Genomic DNA, 19,414 nt, shown 5'->3' on the forward strand with positions numbered 1-19,414 from the left:
CACACACACACACACACACACACACACACACACATAAACACACCAGTGACCATTGATTTAATTTTTTGATACAGTTTTACTTCATCACTTTGTTACATTTCTCAAACTAAACCCAAACACTATCCAACACTGTAGTGCAGAGCATGTTGTCTTCCCTTCATTGTATTACAGGACAGCTCCACCTTGTGGACATTTCCACACGGTGAACATACCTCAATATTTTACAGTATAATATGAACAACATCTTAATCTTATTTAAGTTATTATCGTACATTCCAGGGTTAGACAAATATACTGGCTATACAAATAGTATTTGCAGTATTACGGTACGTTCTTTTTCTCTACAGCTTTTGAAAATTGGTTAGTGTGCAAAACTTGTAGTGAAATTTTTATTTTACTTCAGTGCACATTTCATTCAATTTTAAATGTTGATTTTTAAGTTTATTTTGAAGGCTTGTGGTTTAAGTAGAGTTTTCTCTTTCATACAAATGAAGATGTCATTTGTTCTGATTCTCTTACAGGATGACTCCCACAAGAATTACTCTGTCATTGGCCTGCTGGACATCTATGGCTTTGAGGTCTTCCAGCACAACAGGTACAGTATAAATTATTTTTGTTAATGCCAAATTTTAACCCAAGCTATTTAAAAGTGAAAAACGTTTTATAAGTAGGCCCCATTCTATGCTAATTTTTAGGTTCATACTTGTATTTGGGGTTCCTACTAGAACATGTTTACATGCTTTAATTTTTTTTTAACCCATTGTTTTTCACATTCTGCCCCTCTCCCAAAAAAAGCCCTGCCTGCTCTGATTGGTCAGCATTTCTCGGTATTCCGCATCTGTGCTCCCGGAGTCTCGGCACCATTAGTGCAGGCAGGCAATGACTGGCACTGTAGCAGCACTTTCTACTTATGTATAGTACAGTTGTGACATCACAATCGTACAGAAGTCTTGACGGCTCGTTTCTGAATAAGGGCTCTGTGCATTTCTCTGTGGATTGAGCGATTTGATACTTTCACACTATTTATATAGCACTTAAATCTGCTTTATAATCAAACAAGAGGTGGAAATTTCACTTTTTACAATAGGGGACCTTTATTCTGACCTTTATTTTGCTTTTTATTTTATTTTACATATATATCCTTTGAAACCTGAAAGTAATAGAACAAAACGCACACAAAAAAACACACTCACAAAGCTCCACAAATTCCCAGCAAGTGGACCTTGTGCAAGGAATTGTGTCAAACCACTATATCTAAGGTCGACAATTAACAGACCTTAACCTACACAGTGTTTTTGTAATCCATACTGCCAAAATAATCAGACTTGGTAAGAATTGTGTGTATCATTGTGTTTTGCAGCTTTGAGCAGTTCTGCATCAACTACTGTAACGAGAAGCTGCAGCAGCTCTTCATTGAGCTCACCCTCAAATCAGAGCAGGAGGAGTACGAGGCTGAAGGCATCACGGTCAGACATCATTTTCTTCTCTCCCTCAGTGTCCTCCCCCCGCTCACTCCTCACCCACCTACATTGTTTATTCCAGATGTTCATGCACCATAGCTGCATTTACACTTGGAATTTGTATATGGATGTACTTTGGAAATGTGGAAAGGTCTTTTTCTTTGGATCCACCTTCACCAGCTCTCTTGATTTTATTTTGACTTTCTACCTTGAGTCCTATTAGTCTCTGTGCACTTCTTCGATGCTGTTTAGAGATTCCATTATGAGCCCTTTTCTCCTCCCACAGCCAGGGTTTAGGCTTTGCAAAGAGCTCCTAATGTGATTGTGGTTGCAGTTGTGTTTTTCAATGTAAAATTGGTAATTTAATTTATCACTCTACTGTTACACTGATGCTTTTACTTAAAGTGATTTACAGTAAGTGCACATGTTTTTAGAAGATGCTGTCCCATTACTTTTTAGACTCATGGTGTATTTTATTTATTTACGGTTAAAGTCTTAAATGATACAGCTTAAGGAAATTACATGTCAAAAGAGGTCTGCATTGAAAGATTCTATCTAATTCAAGATTCTTGTCTTGAATTTTCTCGTCACTTGCTTCCTTTTGTCTTTGCCCCATTTCTGTCATTGCATTTCTATTGTATTGTTTTGCTTCTTTGGAACAAGAGCCTCTTGTGTTTAGTCTAATATAAATGCACTGGTGGTCAGAGAGCAGGTTGTGGGAGAAACTTGGAGTCACCTCTCAAAGAGCCCATTATCATCTAACATCAGGACCGTGGGCCCCACTCTTTGTCATCTCTGTGGAAATGTTGTGGCTGTTCAGTGCAAACATAACTTAACACTGCTGCACTCAGCATGTGGAGCTCTGCGTTTGTGTGTGTGTCCACATATAAGTGGGTGAGCAGCATGTCTGTGTGCCAGGATTCCTGGGATTCTGCAGATGATTGACTTTATGGTGATTAAATATCTTAGAACTGTTGTAATTGTGTCAGGTTTAGACTGATGTATTGGCCAAGATGTATGTTCCAAAAAGTTTTTGTGGGCCTCAAAGTTTGGATGGTGAGAAAAACAGCTAGCTGTGGCTCTTCAAATAATTTCATTCTGTTCATTATGCCATGCAAGGCCAATTAAAGCCCATTATAGGGTTTATTTATCACATATTGCTTGTGTCTTTGCAGTGGGAGCCGGTGCAGTACTTCAATAACAAAATCATCTGTGACCTGGTGGAGGAGAAGTTCAAAGGCATCATCTCCATTCTGGTGAGGAGACTAGCTGCACTCTGTGACTGCTACAAAGGCTTCACAGCGTTTGAAATTAAGATTGTATTTTAAAAATGCCAACAATATAAATTACCCAAAGAACTTCATAAGATGTCGCATAAAATGAATGCTTCAACATCTTCAAACACTTCAACCCGTTAAATAACATCTTGTTGTTATTACACGCTGGTTTTTGATTAACCATCTCGGGACGGGCATTGGAAATTAGCAATAGCTAAAAAAAAGCTGTGATGCTGTACATTGGAGATTTGTTGAATGTGATGTAAAGGATATGGGTGCTGCAATACAGATTGTTTTGCTTTTGTAAGAAAATGGCTGACTGCTGCTCGTTTTGTCCTCCTGTTACAGGATGAGGAGTGTCTGAGACCCGGAGACGCCAGTGATGTCACCTTCCTAGAGAAGTTGGAGGACACTGTGGGAGGACACGCACACTTTGTCACGTTAGTTTGATGCCTATTCTTGTCTTGTTTAACGACTGCAATGCCTCAAACATACCCAGAGAAGTATTGTCTAACTGTTGACTGGCTTGTGATACCAGACTGTAAACCATTAAATATATGTGTCCAGTCCGTTTACTTTGATATTGTGTGTGTGTGTGTTTCCCTGCAGTCACAAGCTGGCTGATGCAAAGACCCGAAAAGTAATGGGCCGTGACGAATTCAGACTGCTGCATTACGCTGGAGAAGTCAACTACAATGTCAACGGTGTGTGTGTGTGTGTGTGTGTGTGTGTGTGTGTGTGTGTGTGTGTGTTGCTTGCGCTGCTGCTGCTGTAACCCCCCCTTCAATTTCTAACTAAAACAAGCAAATGAAGCATAGCACAACATCCAGTGTGACCTCCGTCCCCGGGTGTTTGGTGTTGTGGTGAATTTTTCATGGAGGTTACGCATGCAGAACTGATTTCCAGTACTATAAACCAATACCACGGGTTAAATAAAACACATCTTCAATCCAAAACAACCTATATGCCTTTGTCACAATGTGAAGGGAGTTAGATAAAAACTACTGATTGCTAATAAAGATCTGGTGAGATTTACCTGCACTGTAATACTTCACATGATGAATTCAGCATTATGTACTGTAATTTTTCAGCATAGTCATGTTATACTTTTATACTTTTATATGATTTGGGCAGGTTTACACTTAAGTTTGCACACACACACAATGGTTGGTCCAAGGCTTGGGCAGCATCTATTTTTTCATACCTTCTTACCTTCCTGGCATTTCACTGTGGTATACGTATATAACTGTAGTTGTGTAAAAATCTGAGCAAAACTCAATGGCGCAGCCTGTCACTAACACGAGAATAGCTGGTCCACCTTAAAGGTAATTCATTCCACCTTAAGTTTGTGATCCCGGGCCGAAGTTGTCGCTAACTCCAGGGCTAACGTCGTCTCTTAAAACTGCAGGTTGCAAGCAAGACACGGGAACTTGGCCCAGATCTTGAGGAGTTTTAGCATTTATTCACTGACAAAAACTATGTTACACACACACAACGCACGCACGCACGCACACCCACGCACCCACCCACGCGCGCCCACACACACACACCACCACCACACAACACACACACCCACACACACACACACACACACACACACACACACACACACCACACACCCACACACCACCACTGCACTGCTACGTTATAGCCAGTGACAAGTGACACCATGGGGCCCTCAGTGGAAATGTAGTCAGTACATGTATCAAAAATCTAATTACATTTTCTCCACTCAGGATTTTTGGACAAGAACAACGACCTGCTCTTCAGGAATTTAAAAGAGGTGAGTCTGAGTTTAACATATAAAGGAAGATACTGACTTGGCAGGAATTATTTTAAGACAAAGCAGAAAAAGTATTTCACTTTGACAGTGTGATAAATTTGTTGAAAGTTGTAGTGTTTTAAATGTTATTTGTGTATGTTTGCAGGTCATGTGTATGTCAGAGAACAAGATCCTGAACCAGTGTTTTGACAGAGAGGAGTTGAGTGACAAAAAACGTCCTGAAACGGTGAGAAAATGTGTGTGTGTGTGTGTGTCTCTCCTTAGATTTTCTCTGCTTTCTGTCTTCCACACTCTTATTAATCATAATCTCATGCATCCCAACATACTTTCCCACAGCGAAACAAATAGTGGTGTGTTTCCCCTCTTCGGTGTTGAGTGGGCCATCTGATGGGGATTCTCTGCAGCCTCCCACACTGAGGAATGCCCTGACTCTTGTCTGCCCTTCACACACACAGACACTTGAACAGGATACTGTCACAGGCTGGCGAGTTAGGTTCTCAGTCCTCCACACTGCGCCCAGTGTTCTGTCTCCACTGGACTGCCAGTCACATCAGCCTCCCCTCTGCTTGCGTAGCTCTTCTTAGGTCATCATCTCTGTCTGCAGGCTTCGATCTGCGTGCAAACACTCTTCACCTCTCCAGTTTCTACCTCCGGTTACGGACCAGCTCCCTTTCCCATCCTCTTCCCTCCATCTCTTCATCCCTTCCTAACCAGCTTTTCTCTGTTCTTTGTCTGTTTGTGTCTGCCCTTCCAGGCAGCCACCCAGTTCAAAGCCAGCCTGGCGAAACTCATGGAGATCCTCATGTCGAAGGAGCCGTCGTACGTCCGCTGCATCAAGCCCAATGACTCCAAGCAAGCAGGTATGAAGTCAAGTCTTTTTTTGTTGTTGTTCGTATACTTCGTATAGTACAAGATAAGAATAAGTATCCTTTTAAATATTGAGATGTAGGGCTTTATCAGACTTATAGTGAACTCCAATCACAAGTAGAGATGGTCCGATACCGTTTTTTTTATTCCTGAAACCAATTCAGATACCTGAACTTGCGTATTGGCCGATACCGAGTACTAATCCAATACCATTGTGTCATATATTTTATTATGTTGTAACAGCTGTATACTACTCCCTGCATGGATGTGATATGATTTCTATATTTGTTGTCGGTCTGCCTCAGGTTAAGCTCTCAAACAATGAATGCTGCTGAACTTTCTTTTATTATCTAGTTTGACAGTCAGTTATAACAGAACAAGAACATAATAAATAAATACTATTATGTGGTATTGGATTGGTGCATAAACTCCAGTACTTCCCAATAACAATACCAGCGTTTTAGGCAGTATTGGATCTTTGGTATCGGAGCATCTCTAATCACAAGTAGTAAGTTATGTGTATAAAACACCTCAATTCAGACACCAAAACCTTGTCATCTTTAGACCAATCAATCCCTGTGACAACAGTGTGTGCATTACATCTCAAAGTATTTCAATATGTATCCTCATGATTCCAAACCTTTTTGACATTATTATCAAAGTACTCTAAATCCATTTGGAGCATTTGTCATAGGGTCATTTATTAGAAGACATGTTTATTTTCCCTTTTCCATAAATGTATGGGCTGACATTATTATTGGTCAGTAAAAGTAACTTGACTTGACATTGGAAAAAAAAAGGTGGGATGAGCTGAAATATGGAACTTTCTGCCATTTTGTGCTAACCCATGGTTGGACCAACAGCACTTATTTTGTGCTAACATGATCAGACTTTTCCAAATATTTTGGGTCCTTAATTTGTACAATTATGTATACAAAATACAATTTTTCAAGTCTAACACTAATATGGAAGTGAATTATATGTAATCATTTGTATTTGTAATCGTATAAAACACTGCATACCTAGTTTTTTACTTTAGTTAAAATTTCAAGATAGGGCATTTGTGCTGCATTTATTTAGTATCATAATAATCGGAAAAATGTCTTCCCGACTGAGAAAATGAACACAGCATACACATTGTGAGATAGGGCGTGCGCTCTCTGAATGCCCTTATAGTTGTAAAATATAATCAGTGCTTAAAGTTTAAATTTAAATATTTCTAAATTTAGAATCTAAATTTATGTGTTGGACTTCTCCTTTGTGATATTTTGGTAATTTCAAAGTAAGTTCAAATGTCTGACATTCAAAAAACTGTGGTGCTTCAATTCAGCGGCTGTGGCTCAGGTGATAGAGCGGTCGCCTACCAATCGGAAGGTTGGTGATTCGATGCCTGACCCTGCTGTCTCATGTCAAAGTGTCATCTTATCCAGTCGCCTTGGCCACAGTGTGTGTGTGTGTGTGTGAATGTACTGTGCTATGTTAAAGCACTTGAGTAAAGATACATACATAAATAAATAGTCTATTTACAATTCAATGAGTTAAATTGTGATCAAATATTTGTAGGCAAGTAATAAAGTGGATTGGTGAAATTTAACTTGAACGTCCGAGCTATTCTCCATCTTGTATTTTACACACATTAGCCACATGTGGAAAAACCTAACCTGATAGCACAGAAGTCTGATTGATTCTATTCAGGCTTGATTGATTATCCTCTGAAGCCCCGATGTTCAAGGTTTTCATCTTGAATTTTGGTGTCGGAATTTGACCAATCCAATTTCAATGACCAGTTGAATCTAAGCAACTTAATGGCACTTTTTGAATAGGATACTTAAAACCTTAAAAATAACACTTACAATCAATGACGTTCTCCTTAGATTCAAATGATTATGGCTACTATTTGGTTCCATGCACTAATAGTTTTCTATGGTTTGATGACAATTTTATGTAATAGTTCTTGTTCACACACAGTTGAAGCAGCTTAGCAGCTTCACAAGCTAATATTTTCCCAGAAACATCACATTAATCCTGTGCTTACACTAATTCCAACCAAAACAGTTTGTTTTCAGCTGCATAAGCGGCTGCAGTGGGACTCTCCGTGTGGTCGTCAGTATATTGGGCCAGCCTTTGTTTCTCCCCACAGTTGGCCTTTTGTTAGTTTAACACTGTTTCTCTGTCCTCTGTCACTCCTACTTCTGTTGTTTAGCATTTACTGGTTTTCTCTGGTTCATTTTGCCCAACAGACTTTACATTTTTCTCTCTCCCTCTCCCACTTTCCCCCCCTCTCCCCCTCTCCCCCTGTCCCAGGTCGATTTGACGAAGTCTTGATCCGTCACCAGGTCAAGTATCTGGGGCTGATGGAGAATCTGAGGGTGAGGAGAGCCGGCTTTGCTTACAGACGGCGCTATGAGGTCTTCCTTCAGAGGTGATGATCCTCTCTCTTGCTCTCTCTCTCTCTCTCTCTCTCTCTCTCTTGTTCTCTCTCTCTCTCTCTCTTATTTATTTTTTTTACTAGTAAAGTATGATCACATGGAAGCACTAATCAAGTATATGTGCTCTTTGTGTATTCTAGCACACAACCAATATGACTTCTCAGTTCAGTCAAATTGTCAGTCCCAGGATGTGTCCTATCCAGTCAAAAGGAAATTCATTGCTTTGAATTAGATTCTCTGCTTTATTCCTAAACTGTAAATTGAAAAGAAATTGGCTTACGTGTTGCCGGTACCAAACCTTAAACAGGCTGATCTTCTAGCTATAGAAGTGTTGGGGATTTAAACCCAGGGTGTGCTAACCTTTTAAGATTTATTTCTGAACCAGAATTAAAGTATTTACTTGTGTTTGTGTTTGTTTGCCCTGGGTCTGTTTAGGTATAAGTCCCTGTGTCCAGATACATGGCCTAACTGGCAGGGCAAACTGGCTGATGGAGTGGCTACACTGGTCAAACACCTGGGATACAAGCCAGAGGAGTACAAACTGGGCAGGTCAGCAACATACAAATGTATAAAAATACCAAAATGCACACCTTCATATAAGTCACATAGATGTTTCAGATGATATAGTGCAAACTAAAGTAGTAGTGTTGAACACGTTTTTTTACTTTTCAAACATGCATTTTTTCTTGTCCTTCTTCTTGACCCTGAACTGCTTTAAAATGTATTTGATTTAATATATGTTTGACTTTCAACCTCTTAGATCCAAAATCTTCATCCGTTTTCCAAAGACGTTGTTTGCCACCGAGGAAGCACTTGAGACCAGGAAACATAGTCTTGGTAAGAGCCTCCGACAAAACTGATGATTTGTGCCCAAAGTTTTCATCATCGCCACCAATTTAAACCATTTCTCTCCTTGCTCTTTTTGTCCCGCCACAGCCACCAAGCTGCAAGCAGGATGGAGAGGCTACAGCCAGAAGTCCAAATACCAAAAACTCCGAACCTCAGGTGAGGGAAATCTCTACTTACTCATATCTTCACTGGGATAATTTAGGATTATCTCCTGCTAATGTCTAATGTTTTAGAGTTTGTTTAACGCCTACAACCAGTGGCTCAAGCCCCCCTAAATTTCATCTCAGCCCCCCTCAAATTATAATAATAACATTAATTAAAAAAAAGAAAAGAAAATTATTTTAGTGATTCAAGTTAGAGTTTGCGAACTTGTTTGTTAGTGACAGAGGGCAAACAATTATAGGTTTAAAGAAACCGGTTTAAAATCCTGTGTTGCTGTCGTCAATGCCATACACCTGTAACCCAGTCAAGGAATGTTTTATTTTTTATATTCATTGCACTGTATCCGTGTCACATTCTCATTAGGGGCTGATAAAAGGTCTGATCCTGGAATCATCCCTGCCTACAACCATTTCTCTGTAAGGATGAATGTATTTGTCCGTGATTATGTATATCATGTACCTTGCAGCTATTGCCATCCAGGCGTGGTGGAGAGGGATCCTGGCCAGGAGGAGAGCCCAGCGCAGGCGACAGGCTGCCGATACTATCCGCAGGTACAGACCAAACAGGAACAGACCAGCATGAGGCGCAACGCACTCACTGGATGATAAATATACCTTACTTAAAAAGTAAATGTGATTTTAAACTTAGCATACCATGTACATTTTTAGTAAACCTTTTTGATTTCTCTTTTTTTTTCTTTCTTTTCTGTCTTTGTCCCACCCTCAGGTTCATCAAAGGCTTCATCTACCGCTACAAAGAGCGCTGTCCAGAGAACGAGTATTTCCTGGATTATGTGCGCTACTCCTTCCTCATGAAGCTGCACCGGAACCTGCCCAAGAATGTCCTGGACAAGAGCTGGCCGACACCTCCAGCTGCTCTCTCTGAGGTGAGACAATAAAACACACACACACACACACACACACACACACACACACACACACACACACACACACACACACACACACACACACACACACACACACAGACAGACATAGTTTGTTTCACTATCTTTGTGGGGACCCGTCATTGAAATGCATTCCCTAGCCCCTCACCCTAACCTTAACCATCACAACTAAATGCCTAACCTTAACCCTTACCGTCACCCTAACCATAACCTTATTCGAACCCTAGTCCTAAACAAAGTTTTAACCCTCAAACAGCCCTTTAAAGTTGTGGGGTCCAGTCTTTTGGACCCACAAAGCTGTCGCAACCCCACAAGTATGGGTTTACACGGTTTTACGGTTTCTGGACCACACAAATGTAGTTAGACAAGAACAGACACACACACACACACACACACAGGTCAACTTAACTTAGGTGAGCTGTAAAAGGTTTATAAAAAAAAAAAAGGCCAATGTAGGATTCAACCATGTATTGTTAAAGACCTTTTGTGATGGTTATGGATCAAACCGGATATTTAGTTTTTATATTCACTATCATATTTTACATTTCTATGGCAAATCAAAACCCAACCCCAAATTTAGGAGACTAGTGAAAATCTTTTGATTATTGATGGGACACCATAATTCAGTGTTAAATAAATAAAATAAAAATTCCATCAATACTATGAAATAAATGATTATAGACTGATGTCAAATCTGATAAAAATCTCCCATTAGTATCAATTCATGTTAAGGGTCTCTTATTATGTTATTGAGAGTTAGTAGAGTATAAGCTATGTGATCAGCATCATATCAATCATTTTAGATGTGGACTGTATTTTTTTCAAATATTAAAGATGTACAAATACTGTCTTTTTAAAATGTGATTGTTTCCAAGAAAGAGTGTTACACACAAACATGTTACATAGGGTGTAATTGCTACAGCAACATATATAGGCCACAGCCATATGTAGTGCCACATATAGTGGCACTACTGAAAACTTTTTCTTTTTAAATGGTGAAAGCGTTCTGTCTGTGTCTTTAGGCTTCCGAGCATTTGCGTAAGCTGTGCATGCAGAACATGGTGTGGAGCTACTGCAAGAAGATCAGTCCTGAGTGGAAACACCAGGTGAATATTGCCCAATCACCAGCCAGCAAGCACTCACTGTAACCTCCATGTCAGCGCTCTTGTTAGCTGTTTCTTTTTCCTTTGCTTTACTGTTGTCAAATCTCTTTGATTAGATGGAGCAGAAGATGATCGCCAGTGAGCTCTTTAAGGACAAGAAGGACAACTACCCACAGAGCGTGCCCAAACTGTTTGTCAGCACAAGACTCAGTACAACATTTTTTTTCTACTACAAAACTATTACAGGCTTCATATTTCTCACTGTGTAAAAGGTTTCAGCAGTATGTCTCCTCTTGCTCAGATGGTGAGGACATTAACCCCAAGGTGGTGCAGGCTCTGGGCAGTGAGAAGATGAAGGTGAGTCAAGCAAATTCCCAAAGCAAAGGGCGCTTTAAAAGCCAGCTATGAGTGCAGTGTTTTCCCTAGATTTGTGGAAGACTTAGATGCACGTGTTTGGCGGGGGGTTTAGGGGTCGGCCCTAAATTTTTTTTAAAAAAGTTACGTTTTCAAATTTGAAAAAAAAAAAATGTAATTTCACATCATTTTGGACATGTCTTATTACCATGTCTGTGTCTACAACGATGGAAGAGCTAGAGCAGATAATAATGAACACATTAAAAATATATATTGTATAAAAATAAAACACTTAAAAAACTTTGAGACTGCAGTCATTAGATTACATTTAGTTACATCCATTTGGCTTAGCTGGTGCCCAAAATAGCTTAAGTGCTGCCCCCCTAAGCCTTGTAACGTTAGGGAAAACCCTGGACTGTAATCATCAAATGCGTCCCAGTTGCAATGTATTGTTTGTCACTTGTTTATAATTTCTAAATGTAAAAAAACAACAAATTGATCACAACAAAATTTAAATGTTCTGACCGTCTTCCTTCTGTTCCCAGTATGCAGTGCCAGTCACCAAGTACGACAGAAAAGGCTACAAGGCTCGGCCCCGCCAGCTGCTGCTCACCGCCAACAGTGCTGTTATCATTGAGGAGACCAAACTCAAGCAGCGCATCGACTACGGAGCGCTGAAAGGTCAGGGGTTCACTGTGTCATTTGCAAAGGGGATTGTTTCTTTTGGATGTGGACAGTGTTGGTATTCATTAAAACTGTCCATCCGCTGCAGGTATCTCAGTCAGCTCTCTCAGCGACGGCTTGTTCGTTCTGCATGTGTCCAGTGACGACAACAAACAGAAGGTGAAACCAGAAGCATATAAAATAATATAAATGAACCAGATCTCAAGTGTGACTGTTTAACTGTGGGTTTTCACTGTTTCTGTTTGATGGTTTCTTCACAGGGAGATGTTGTTCTGCAGAGCGACCATGTGATTGAGACCTTGACCAAGATTGCGATCTGTTCTGACAAAATAAACAACATCAACATCAACCAGGGCAGGTGAGAAGCAGAGCACTATTACAGTAACACTGTACACTTTATATTAAGCAAAGTCGTAAGCGTGATTTATGGTTCTGCATTAAATCTACAAACGTAGGTACGTGGAGATACCGACCCTACGCCGGGCCCTCACCGTAGCCTGACGTGCACCTCTCGAAAAGTGGAACTACATGTCGCTGCAACGCATTTTGCTTGGCCATGGCTTGGTAGCGTTGCATTTCCCAACCACTCATTTTCTGGGTTCTCCTTCTCCATAAACAACATGAAATCGAGGAGAGGGATAATTTTTCCTGATTCCCCACCGTGGTCAGAAAGCACGGGGGGGGGCAGCCTCTAGCTCACCCAGTAAGAGCTTTTGCCTCATGTAGGCTGAGTCCTGTCTATCCACTGTCACTATCTGATAAAGGGAAAAGTCCCAAAACAAAACAAAACAGGGGAGACACTTTGTTTCTCTCAATATGCTTCTTTAGTCGGTACTCGCTCCGAAGCTAATCACCATCACTCTCTCACTCGCTCTACCACACACTCCCCACGCATACACACATGCCGGCATTGCTGTTTTTGTAAAGAGATCGACGCACACACCTACCGCATGTATACCCTTCAGGCCACTTACTTGCGTGGAGCCTCCGCAGAACCATAAATCATGCTTTATTCTGTTTTTTTCTGTGTGTCTGTTCTTACATAATGCTGACAGCAGTGTAACACCCGTTAGAAATAAATCGCTACTCCTACACAGGACTACAGCCACAAGTGGTAGACACCTGTCTAACTTGCCTCTGTTTCTCCTCCAGTATAACGTTTACAGTGGGTCAGGGGAAGGAGGGGATCATAGATTTCACGCCCGGATCAGAACTACTGGTGGCCAAGGCTAAGAACGGACACTTGTCTGTGGTGAGTCTTCTCAGTCTTCCTCACTCTCAGTCAGATGAAGTTTTTCTAAGTTGAAAGTTGAAATGTAAAATACCTTTTGATTTTCTTTGATGTTATTCAATCCTAACTGACAGAACATCAGCGTTAAATTTGAAAATGTCACCATTGGTAAAGTTTGGGGGAAAAACATTGTTATTGTTTTTTCAAATTATAACAATCAAAACTCTAATCTGCCTCCTCAGGACTGTGTGGATGTCGTGTGCTCAGATTTGATTGACAGTCGCTCCCACAACTGTCATCTGATTTTCATTCAGATGTTACTATATATTGATTGGGACACAGAAATATGTGAAATGCCCTTTTCCAAACTGAGTCCCACCCACTTTACACCACTGAGAGCTCAGACAAAACAAAAAATAAAGAAATCTCCAAAGAAAATAACCATAAACCTTCCATTCGTTGGCAGAAATTATTGTATGAATCTAAAACGTCATTGCTCATAATAAGAAGCTATTTGAAAAATTAGGTTTTCAGGGCCTTGTTGCACTGCCTCTGGTGGCTAAATGCAATTAATCTACATGTAGGTTCAATGTCTATTATTGACTAAATCTTTTATTGAAATCCTTCTGAAGTTGTGTGTGCTGTTTATAGCAGCTGTAGCTTAGCTTAAAGAGAGCAAAGTGTTTTTTAATGACTTGAACTAGCTAGCTCTTTCATGGGTGGTACTGCAAGTTAGAGCTGTCTGGCTAATGATTTTGTTCTAATGTAAGACATCAGTGTTGTGTTATTTGGAATGAGATGTAAATGGAGTAATTGGATTCACCGCTATAAGTTGATGTAGTGTGGTCACTTTCTGCCCTGAGAGTTTAAATCTGGTGTGATGCGATGTTTCTCCTCCTCTGGATGTCTTTCAGACGGCTCCCAGACTGAACTCCAGATGATGGCCACTCTGACACACATACTGGACACCAGGACTTATGTGCTCCTGACCTCTCCCATCCTCCAATCACATGACCGCAGACCCCGCTCTGCCTAAGCCAATCAGATGCCCGCTGTCACTACATGTGCTTCCAATTTTAAAAAACAACAAAAAAACAAATAAAAATCCAGCTAAACTAATTGATATATTTATGTTCATATATTATATTTTTGGGATTAATATGGTTGCTGTTTGAATTTTATGATTTTATATATGAGGCCAAGGAATAACAAATAGTTTTGGTGCATTTTTCTTGCACCACGTGTGTTTATTGTGCTTTATCTGGGAACATGACCAAGAAAAAAATGAGGGAAGAGTCAGAATAAGAGACAACAATGAGAAGAAGGGGATTGTTGTTGATGAAAATCAGGGTTACTTGTTGCCTATTTTTTTCCCTGTTTACTATTTTGGCTCGACTAAGGCTTGATTGTCTTGCTGACACAACTTTTCTAACTGGGGTGTATGGCTTGTTATTAAAGCATGAAGGTGTGTAGAACAAGGCTGACGTATGTAGGACAGCTGTTGTGAGGTTCAGGGATGAGGAAGAACAACTTTTCAATCAAATAGGGATGCTTTGGCACTCAGAGGCTGATAGTGTCAGGCTGTGGTTCACTAAATCAGAATTAATAGTTGGATGTACAGTACTGCTGAATATATTTCACAAATCTAGAAATGCAGTGTTTGAATAAGAAGGTATAAGAGGGATTCACTACATAAAATAAACAGCACACGGTGTAAAAGTATGTGAGAAGTGGGTGAGAAAAGGCAAGAGAAAGGTAAAAAGAAAGATGAAAGAACGGTTATTTGCCTTGATGCCAGGTGCTTGTGCTTTTTCCTTTTGACTAATTTATTCATAGTTTAGCTGTATATTGATGGAAAACAACCATGACACTCAACGCCAGAATGAGTTGAGTTCAGTGTAGATAGAAACCTGCCGTCCTCTGACTGAATGTTGTTCAGCAGCAGCTACCTGTGCACCTTTTAAAAACACATAACCTTCTTTGACTTGATAAAAAGCCCCGGCGTGTGTCTGTGTAGTCGGCTATATTTCCTCCATTCTTCCCCCTCTACTCTCTGCTTTGCCTCTCCAGCCTCCTCCCTAACCCCCCTGAGAACTGGTCTCTGTTGAACTCTGACTGAACTGGTCTAATGGACCACGTGTTTAGTTTGTGTTGATATTCAATATACATCTCTCCATTTTTACATGTCTTTGAAACTACATTTAGAACAAATTGTAATACAAAAACTCACAATTTGAAGCCAAATTTGGGTTATGCTCAAATACACGTGAAGGCCAAAAACCGTGGTTTGAGATCGAAGCCACTAATAGCTGTGTACAAGGTGCAACGCAAAAATGTGCATGATTGAATTTCACAAAATGTCAAATTATTCCTGTAGTGCCAGAAAATGAAAGGTTCTTATCAGAATTGTCCTCTTTTCAGGGCATACAACTTCTGAAATTGCATCTGAATTGTAGTGCAACACTAACAATCTTCATTTAATCCCGACAAGAGTTGAACATTCATGCATCCTTAGAAAAAAATGTAAAAAAATATCAGTCCAGTTCAGATTAAGAGCTTCTTATAGAACAGTTCTCCAATAAATATCTGTCTAACTCCGACCAAAGACTGATCCTGAAAATGTTGTGTCTTTGAAAACTTTTGTGAAGAGATGATGAAGATGTTCCCCATTTTTTTTTGTTCTTTTTGTTCTCGCTCGATGAACTTCTTCTCTGCATGGCTCTGGGTAGCGAGGCGGGTGCAATATGCCCGGGCAGGACTGTGCCACTAGCCAAAGACCCTGTTGATTTCCAGTGATTCTGTGTCGTATGATTTATATGATATTATGTTGGTTCTGAATGTTGTTGTTTTTTTCAGGCGGGAGATTTAAATGTACAGTTGGTGTTCTGTGTTATAAATGAGAGATTCAAGCCAAGTGAGGTTTGACGATGTGAAAATTTTTGGAAAAAAGCTTTTAGTATCGTTTGTTGATGCAAACTTGTTCATGTGCCTTGTTGGATAGCAATACAACAGATTTGTGTGGAATTATGAGAAATACCTCCTTGCCAGAGTCTTTTTAAAAGTTTCCCAGCAGCACCCAAAGGTTTCCTCTCTCTCTCTCTCTCTCTCTCTCTCTCTCTCTGTGTGTGTTAGCTTTATTCAAACTAAATCCCAAGTTTGTGTATTGATTTAAAGATGCACTCCTCTTATCAGTCCTGACTTACTGTATGCACAAAACCAATGTAAAATTATACCAACACACTAAGATAAGATACTAAAGATTTGAAAAAAAATAAATTTGAAAAGTAAAAACACACTAATGAATGGCTGTTTTTTTTCTTTCAAAAATACAAACTATTATAGGAAACCATCGAAGAGAACATTTAATGCAGGTTATATTTCTTTAAAGGTGAGTTAATCCACTGTCAAATCTCTATGTCTTTAATTCTTCTTTATTGCTTTTATTCTTATTTCAACATGTGTTTCCTTAAACAAATCACAGCCGTCCTTTGGTGGCGCTAAGCCCCGATAGCGGAGATAGCAAGAAGGGGAGGGACATCCGGACAGCTGGGTCATCCTTGCTAATGTATTTGTATTGTCATTTTCAGAAACGAGTTCTCAAGGTGCAGTTCTGCAACAATAACACATCTAAGATTGCAACATGCAAATGAGGTCAATCCTTGAGATAACTACAGTAAAGAAAGAGGGAATAAAAACCAGTCAAAAGGTCTTTCGGTCAAACACCCTGTAGACGTTAGAGTGCTCATATTATGCTCATTTTCAGGTTAATAATTGTATTTAGAGCTTGTATCAGAATAGGTTTACATAGTTTAATTTTAACACCATATTTTGATTGTACTGCACATTGCTGCAGCTCCTCTTTTTACCCTGTGTGTTGAGCTCTCTGTTTTAGCTAGAGAGTGAGGCATCCCGCTTCTGGTTTATCTTTGTTGGGAGTTGCACATGCGCAGTAACTGGGTAAGGACAACCAGTCAGTCAGAAGCAGAGTATGAGGGAGTGCCACGCTAGCACCTATAGGTGTGTTACAAAGTGATGCACATAGATTCGTCACGGAAGTAAAGGCTGGACTACAGTAGAGCTGTTTGGAAGAGTTGGTGAACAGGGTTTTTTGTTGGAGATGGTAAGTCTAGATTTCATCATCCCTACTTTTGAGTCCCTCAACTTTTTTAAGAGAAAGGTTAATAGCTCTCCCTTCATGAAGAATCTTAGTGCTGAAGTGTTTGAGGTGTTTGTACTTGAGTATTTTATTCCACTATACTTCTACTCCACTCCATCTTTTTGATAGTATGTAACTTTGAAGATTATAGCCAATGACATGATGTTATTGATTAAACAAAATTAGTTTGATTGCTAAAATGCTTTATATTCTAAATAATAATTAATGGATATAACACTAAAGGCGCCCGTTCTACATGAGTACTTTACTTTTGAGGCGTTGTACTTTGAAGTACATTTTGCTGATACTACCGTAACTTTACTCGAAAGTTGCTCTAATAATTTTATAATAACAATATATCAAATGATAATGTGAAAGATGATGAACCTACAGAGAAGTATCACTTGAATCGGCAGCTCCTTTCAGTTGTACAGAATTTAAAAGTGAGTTTCACTCTCACTACTCCCATGGCGTTGTGTTTGGCTGTTTTCTGTGAAAAAGCTCTGAACTTCCAACCACTGGTGAATATTACGACAGCTAAAGAGACAAATATTTTTCTCAGCAGTTGGATGAGACCAAAAACCAAGCTAAACGAGAGCGAGTGCAGGTCACCAGAATTATGATTCTGATTAAATGATAATGTTGCTCCCTCAATGATGGATGTGTAAGCAACTAGTTGCCAACAAGTTCACCATGTCAACAAAAGATGATGATGATGATATGTCAATGTCATGTTCACAACTCGTTAATGCTACCTCTGTTATTGCAAGTTAAAGGGGTTTAATGCGCGCTGTTTACTATACAACAGGGTATCTGTACATGGTAGTATTAATACTTAAGCAACGAATCTAAGTGCTTCTTCCACCGCTGCCCGTCAGTGACATAGTCAGGTTCACGGTCTGAGGCCGTGTTTGAAGCAGCCACCAGGTGTCGCCCTCGATGTGAATTTCTCCCTCAGTGGTTTTTGGTGCTGGCTTCCTCCTGGGCCATGTGAGCTCTCCTCTCCTATAGGCCCATTTCTAGGAATTGCAGGTTTGGCATGAAGCTGAAAGTAAACATTAGCCTCACCTTACACGTTATGGGAGGACCCTGCATATGCTGTAGGACTGCAACAGTGCTTAAAGAAGCCCAAGACATTTGGTACACACAAAAATAATTGTCCTAGTACTCACTGTGAATTATCAAATTAAAATCAATAGAACTTTCTCAGAATGGGACCATTTAAGCTCCGAACCTATTCCCAAAATTGTTCTGTTGTAGCAAAAAGGTTTTATTATTGCCTGAATAATCGTTTTGTTGCAGGCTACTAATAACCAATTTAGGTGTAGGCCTATTCAATGTTAATTGGGCTACATTGAAGCTAACATTTTGCTTCTGCCAATGTTTTGATGATTTTATTTATAGTTCAATTGTTATTATGGCTATATGATTAAATCTGTATTGTCGTACTATCGTCATTGTTTTTGTTTCAAATTAAAAGCTGTCTTTTGTCCCCTAATTATCAGCTGTTTAGGCTGTATCCTCAAGAACCGAAGCGAACTGTTTTTCCCAACATTTTGTTAGTGTTGCGAAACAACACACGTGTAACATTGCCGCGCCGTGATTGGCTCAGTGTGGTCTCTAGCTCAGCCACTGGCCAATCGGCAGGCGGTGTTGTTTGTGCGCCGCTCCTGCGCTGCTATAAAGCAGCAGCAATGAGGGATGAGGGAAGAAATAGTGGTTCAAAGAAGCAAAAGACACGTCCTATACTTGAATTCCCACCACTGCTTTGTGTGTGTGTGTTTGTCGTCGAAGGACATTTGGATCTGCAGAGGCCGATTTGACTGAGCGGCTCTATTGTCCCTGAAGCCGCAGGCTCCCGTAGGTAGGTCCGCACCATGGATGCTCAACACCGGAGCTCTGACACTGCACTGGAGGAGAGGCTGACTCATATTAGCCGTGGTTCATACAATGAATCACCATCTCACCAAGACCCGGTCTATTACAGGCATCCTTCTGCGGCAACGTGTTCTCCTTCACTTTGAACCTTTTCCTCTCTGTGTTGTCCTTTTGCTTAATGGCTGCAGAGAGGAAACTGAAGCGGCAACAGCTGCTGCACTGTTATCAACTTTATCTGTGTTTTTAATCGACCGAGTCAGGTTCTCTTACTCTGATA

General features: G+C 40.2%; 1 protein-coding gene across 5 annotated transcripts in view; it reads left to right on the top strand.

The window, feature by feature from the left end:
• Positions 1-14,180, top strand: part of LOC116674847 (unconventional myosin-Ic) — a 66,593-nt gene extending 52,413 nt beyond the window's left edge. For all 5 annotated transcript variants that reach the window (XM_032507068.1, XM_032507077.1, XM_032507080.1 and 2 more), the window contains 22 exons: positions 522-595; positions 1,361-1,466; positions 2,636-2,716; positions 3,086-3,177; positions 3,347-3,441; positions 4,474-4,520; positions 4,666-4,746; positions 5,275-5,380; positions 7,692-7,809; positions 8,252-8,365; positions 8,577-8,653; positions 8,753-8,821; positions 9,294-9,378; positions 9,554-9,713; positions 10,754-10,837; positions 10,951-11,044; positions 11,136-11,191; positions 11,734-11,869; positions 11,961-12,031; positions 12,133-12,230; positions 13,025-13,124; positions 14,018-14,180. In XM_032507068.1, the coding sequence (XP_032362959.1) occupies positions 522-595; positions 1,361-1,466; positions 2,636-2,716; positions 3,086-3,177; positions 3,347-3,441; positions 4,474-4,520; positions 4,666-4,746; positions 5,275-5,380; positions 7,692-7,809; positions 8,252-8,365; positions 8,577-8,653; positions 8,753-8,821; positions 9,294-9,378; positions 9,554-9,713; positions 10,754-10,837; positions 10,951-11,044; positions 11,136-11,191; positions 11,734-11,869; positions 11,961-12,031; positions 12,133-12,230; positions 13,025-13,124; positions 14,018-14,044 (1,971 nt within the window). In that variant the 3' untranslated portion in view covers positions 14,045-14,180. The remainder of the gene's footprint in view (positions 1-521; positions 596-1,360; positions 1,467-2,635; positions 2,717-3,085; positions 3,178-3,346; positions 3,442-4,473; positions 4,521-4,665; positions 4,747-5,274; positions 5,381-7,691; positions 7,810-8,251; positions 8,366-8,576; positions 8,654-8,752; positions 8,822-9,293; positions 9,379-9,553; positions 9,714-10,753; positions 10,838-10,950; positions 11,045-11,135; positions 11,192-11,733; positions 11,870-11,960; positions 12,032-12,132; positions 12,231-13,024; positions 13,125-14,017) is intronic.
• The last annotated feature ends 5,234 nt before the right edge of the window (positions 14,181-19,414 follow it).

This window comes from Etheostoma spectabile, chromosome 3, assembly GCF_008692095.1.
Source record: "Etheostoma spectabile isolate EspeVRDwgs_2016 chromosome 3, UIUC_Espe_1.0, whole genome shotgun sequence".
NCBI lineage: Eukaryota > Metazoa > Chordata > Actinopteri > Perciformes > Percidae > Etheostoma > Etheostoma spectabile.